The sequence below is a fragment of the Suricata suricatta genome, chromosome 16 (assembly GCF_006229205.1).
Source record: "Suricata suricatta isolate VVHF042 chromosome 16, meerkat_22Aug2017_6uvM2_HiC, whole genome shotgun sequence".
NCBI lineage: Eukaryota > Metazoa > Chordata > Mammalia > Carnivora > Herpestidae > Suricata > Suricata suricatta.
This window is the reverse complement of record NC_043715.1, coordinates 2,973,053-2,977,323: the sequence shown is the minus strand read 5'-3', so window position 1 is coordinate 2,977,323 and position 4,271 is coordinate 2,973,053. Positions and strand designations below refer to the sequence as shown.

At 60.5% G+C, this 4,271-nt stretch overlaps 1 protein-coding gene across 1 annotated transcript in view; it reads right to left on the bottom strand.

Annotated features, from left to right (window-relative positions):
* GINS2 (GINS complex subunit 2) overlaps positions 1–4,271 on the bottom strand; it is a 10,031-nt gene that overhangs the window by 5,198 nt on the left and 562 nt on the right. The window contains exon 2 of the mRNA XM_029925517.1: positions 3,563–3,677. Coding sequence (XP_029781377.1) covers positions 3,563–3,677 — 115 coding nt within the window. The remainder of the gene's footprint in view (positions 1–3,562; positions 3,678–4,271) is intronic.

The following is a 4,271-nucleotide window of genomic DNA, read 5'->3' as shown; positions in this document are numbered from 1 at the left end:
CTGGAAGGCACAGGAGGTGAGGACACTGGTGGGGGGAAGACACTGGAGGGCGGGGGGGGTGAGGACACTGGGGGGTGAAGACACTGGAGGGTGGGGGGTGATGAGGACACTGGAGCCCAGGGAGGGGAGAGGACACCAGAGGGCGGGGGGGTGGGGGGAGGCAGTACAAACACTGGAGGGCCAGGGGAGTGAGGACTGGGGAGGACCTGGGGCGAGAGAGGACACGGGGCGGGGGGGGGCGGAGGCCTGCAGCTGGAGTCCCGTGCCGGAGCCCAGTCCCATCCCCCGTCCTACTGGGCTGAGAAAGCCCCGAATCCGGACTGACTGCAGTGGCTAAAGGACACACGCACAACTGTGCTGGGGGCAGTCGGGGGGCGGCGTCTCTCTCTCAGTGGTGGCCCCCATCCTCTGGGGCCCCTGGTGCCACACTGCAGCCCTGTCAAAGTTAGAGCCGCACGCAGGGTATAGAGAGGACTTAAAATCCCCCCCCCCACCGGCTACCAAAACAGGTTTCCGAGAGTTAACGTCCTTTCTCCGACCTCTCCGTGGGGGGTGGGGGTCTATTCTCCCCCTCGGCCAGCAAGCTCGCCAAGACCATGACCTCTGCTCAGCCGGACCCAGCGGTTCCTTCTGCCTTCACATCTGACAAAGATCAAGCCTCCCCAGAGCGTATTTATTATTTGGTTTCCAGAACATCGCGCTCCGAGTTCGCTTATCTCACGGACTCTTCCAGGCCCTCCTGACCTCTCTCTCCACGCTGGGACACAGAGCTCCGCCCGCGGACCCCTCGCCACCCAAACCCACGTCCTGTGCGGCTTCGTCCTGCCTCGTGCCGATACCATCCAGACCCGCGCAGCCCGCACGCATCGCCCCCAAGCCCCTCTTCCCAGCAGCGAGCAAACCATTTGTGCCCATAACCGGCGCCCCCTGCGGGACACGGCCCTACCCCTGCTCCCCCGCTCCTGCAGTCTCCCCCAGCCCGGGGACAGCACCTCCGGGTCCTTCTGTAGCCCAGGCCAGCAACCCTGGCATCCGTTCTTTTCTTTAAGTATATTTATTTTTTGAGAGAGAGAGAGAGACAGAGAGAGAGAGAAAGAGAGAAAGACACAGAATGAATCCAAGCAGCCTCTGCACCGGCAGCGCAGAGCCCAATCCGGGGCTCAAACTCAAGAACCAGGAGATCATGACTTGAGCCGAAATCGACTCAGGCGCTTGCCTAACCGACCGAGACCCTGGCATCCGTCCTGAACTCTCCCCTCAGATCCCACAGCCTGTCCTTCAGCAAATCCTGTGGATTCTTCCTTCAAAACACATATGGGGGGCGCCTAGCGGGGAGGGGGACTCAGTTGCTCGAGCGTCCAACTCTTGATTCTATTTCGGCTCCGACCGCGATGTCCTGGTTTGTGGGTCTGAGCCCCAAAGTGGGCTCTGCGCTGACGGTGCAGAGCCTGTTTGGGGTTCTCCCCTCCGTCCCTCCCCGCCCCTCCCCTGCTCACAAGCTCTCTCTCAGCCTGTGTTTCTCTTCACTGCCCTCCCCCCCACCCCACCCCTCTATCCAGCTGACAGCTCCTTCTCCAGGACCTAAGTAACACCTCCATTCACACTCCGCAGTGAATCCAAAAGACGGACCGCACCCAAGGCGGGTCAGGATGTGGGAAGATGGGAACTTGAAAACATTTCTGGAGGGACAGTAACAGCCCATACCCGATGGGGGGCTGGCCGCCCCTTTTTTTGTGTGCAAAGTTAAGCAGTCTGCCCTAGGACCCCGCAATCTGCCGATCTAGGTACTTCCCCAAGAGAAGTAGAAACCTGTAGCCACAAAAAGACCTGGACAGGAATGCTCCGAACACCTCATTAGCAACAGCCAAAAATGAGAAAGGATCCAAACAGCCACCGCCAGAAGGACGGGAGACCGAGCCGTGGAGCGCTCGCCCGTGATCCGAACACCGCGAGGCAATGAGAGTGACCGAGCGGCACGTGCGGGAGCGCTCGGTGAGAGACGTCAAGGCTTGCTAGGTGACTCCCTGGACAGGACGCCCAGGAGCAGGTGCACCTCCCATCGGGCGGCAGAATCAGAAGGCAGCGCGCCTGGGCCGAGTCTGCTGACCGGGCCCGTTACACTACTGCTCACCCCAGCCTGGCCCAGGCCGCTGAGAAAGCTCAGGCTGACGCCTCCGCACCTTCTCGGAGCCCGGCCGGCGACAGGACAGGCTCTGGCCCCATGGCCTCGGGTCTGGAGGGACCAAAACTCCAGGAGAGGAGGCAGCGCTAAAAGCCTGACGTGACGGGGCTCCCCGCTCTGGCAGGAGCCCCTCAGCTGAAGGAAGTGAGGGTTCCCTCTGTTGCACACCCACCTGGACCACCTACACCCCCTCTAGGACCAGGAGACAATGCCTGCAGTCTTTCTCAAAGTGCATGTGCGAGCGCCTGGCTCAAAGGGGCCTTGCTTCTAGGTGATTCCCCGGGTGATTCCCATTTGGAAGGGGATAATCAAAGCCACGCAGAGGCCGTTCAAATTCCCTGTGTACCCCCGTTCCAAATAAAGTGACTGTTCTTTGCAGAAGGAGCCACTCTGGTCTCCAAGGTAGGAAAAATATGGCAACGGCTCAGGACCAAGTCTGTCTGCATTGCTGACGCATCACTTTCCTTTCTACTGAGGCATAATTAATGCACAGACAACTCACCTGTTTAAAATGCACGATTCAGGGGTGCCTGGGGGGCTCAGTCGGTCAAGCGTCGAACTTTGGCTCAAGTCATGATCTCACGGTTTGTGGGTTCAAGCCCCACATAGGGTGCTGTGCTGACAGCCAAATCGCACAGCCCCAAGATCAAGGGTGCATGCTCTACTGCCTGGACCAGCCAGGTGCGCCAGCAGTTTCTTTTTTTAAGTTACAAGAAATGCCTCTTCAAGGTCATACAATATTTTTAACTTTTTTTTAGGGGCGCCTGGGGGGCTCAGTTGGTTGAGCGTCAGGCTTCTGCTCAGGTCATGATCTCACAGTTCGTGGGTTCGAGCCCCACGTTGGGCTCTGTGCTGACAGCTTGGAGCCTGGAGCCTGTTTCAGATTCTGTGTGTCCCTCTCTCTCTCTCTGACCCTCCCCTGCTTGCACTGTCTCTGTCTCTCAAAAATAAATAAAAAACATTAAAAAATACTTTAAAAAATTCTTTTTTATAGCTCTATTTTGAGAGACAGAGAGCGAGCATGGGAGGGGCAGAGAGAGTGGGAGACAAGAATCTGAAGCAGGTTCCAGGCTCAGCACCGAGCCTGATGCGGAACTGGAACCCCCTGACCGTGAGATCTTAACCGACTGAGCCCCCCAGGTGCCCTTAATTTAAAGCAAGCTGAAATGTCTTAAAGTCAAAGCCTGAGCCCGAAGCGGTTTACGGTTCTCAGACCAACGTGAGCTTGGTAACAGCAGTCTCGGGAAGTCTGCCAGGTGAGCCTCCAACCGCTCATCAGTTCATTAACTTCCGCTGCGGGGCGGCTGCGGGAGTTCGGGGAAGGGGCCGCCTGCTCCCACCCAAAGGTGCGGGCCCCCCGCCCTGCCCGCGCGCGCTTACCCACGTCCATCCACTCAGGAGGCGTCAGCCGGCACTTCTGTCTCTGTTTCAGGTTGATCGCCAGCCACAGGGGCACGTCCACCGGTAGGCCGGGGGTAAAAGGCCCCAGGTCCCCCTGGAAGGGGAAAATCAGGCTCCGGGTCAGGCAGGGCGAGCGGCATCCGGGGGCCCCGCCAGCCAACAAGACGACGGGCGCGCACAAGCTGGAACCCGAAGAAAACTAAGAGCCCAGCTGTGAATACAGACACAGTGAGGCCGCGCCACGCAGGGAGCGCGGGGACAGCTGTCCTCAACCGCGCGCACCTGGCCCGCCCGCCGAGCCGCCCGGGGCTCCGCGGAAGCCACGGGAAGCCCACGCGGAAGCCACGGGAACAGCTGCGGGGCCGAGCCCAGCCTGCGGACTTGGCGTCTCCAGGCCCTGACTTCACAACGTCGTCCCATCTGTCCGGCCCCGCTCTCCTCTGGGACCCCCTCTCGCATCCCCCCATCACTCGGCATTCCACCCCCGCCCCGTCTGCGTACTACCTCCCTCGACCATTCGGGGTCCTCCCCCCCACCCCGACCACTCAGGGTTCCCCCCCAGCACTCGCCTCCCTCCCGCCGTACGCCCCCCCGAACCACAAGTGGTCCCCCGCCCCATACCCCTCCCCCACCACTCGGCGTCCCCCACCCCGTTTCCCACACCCCCGACCACTCGGCGTCCCTCACC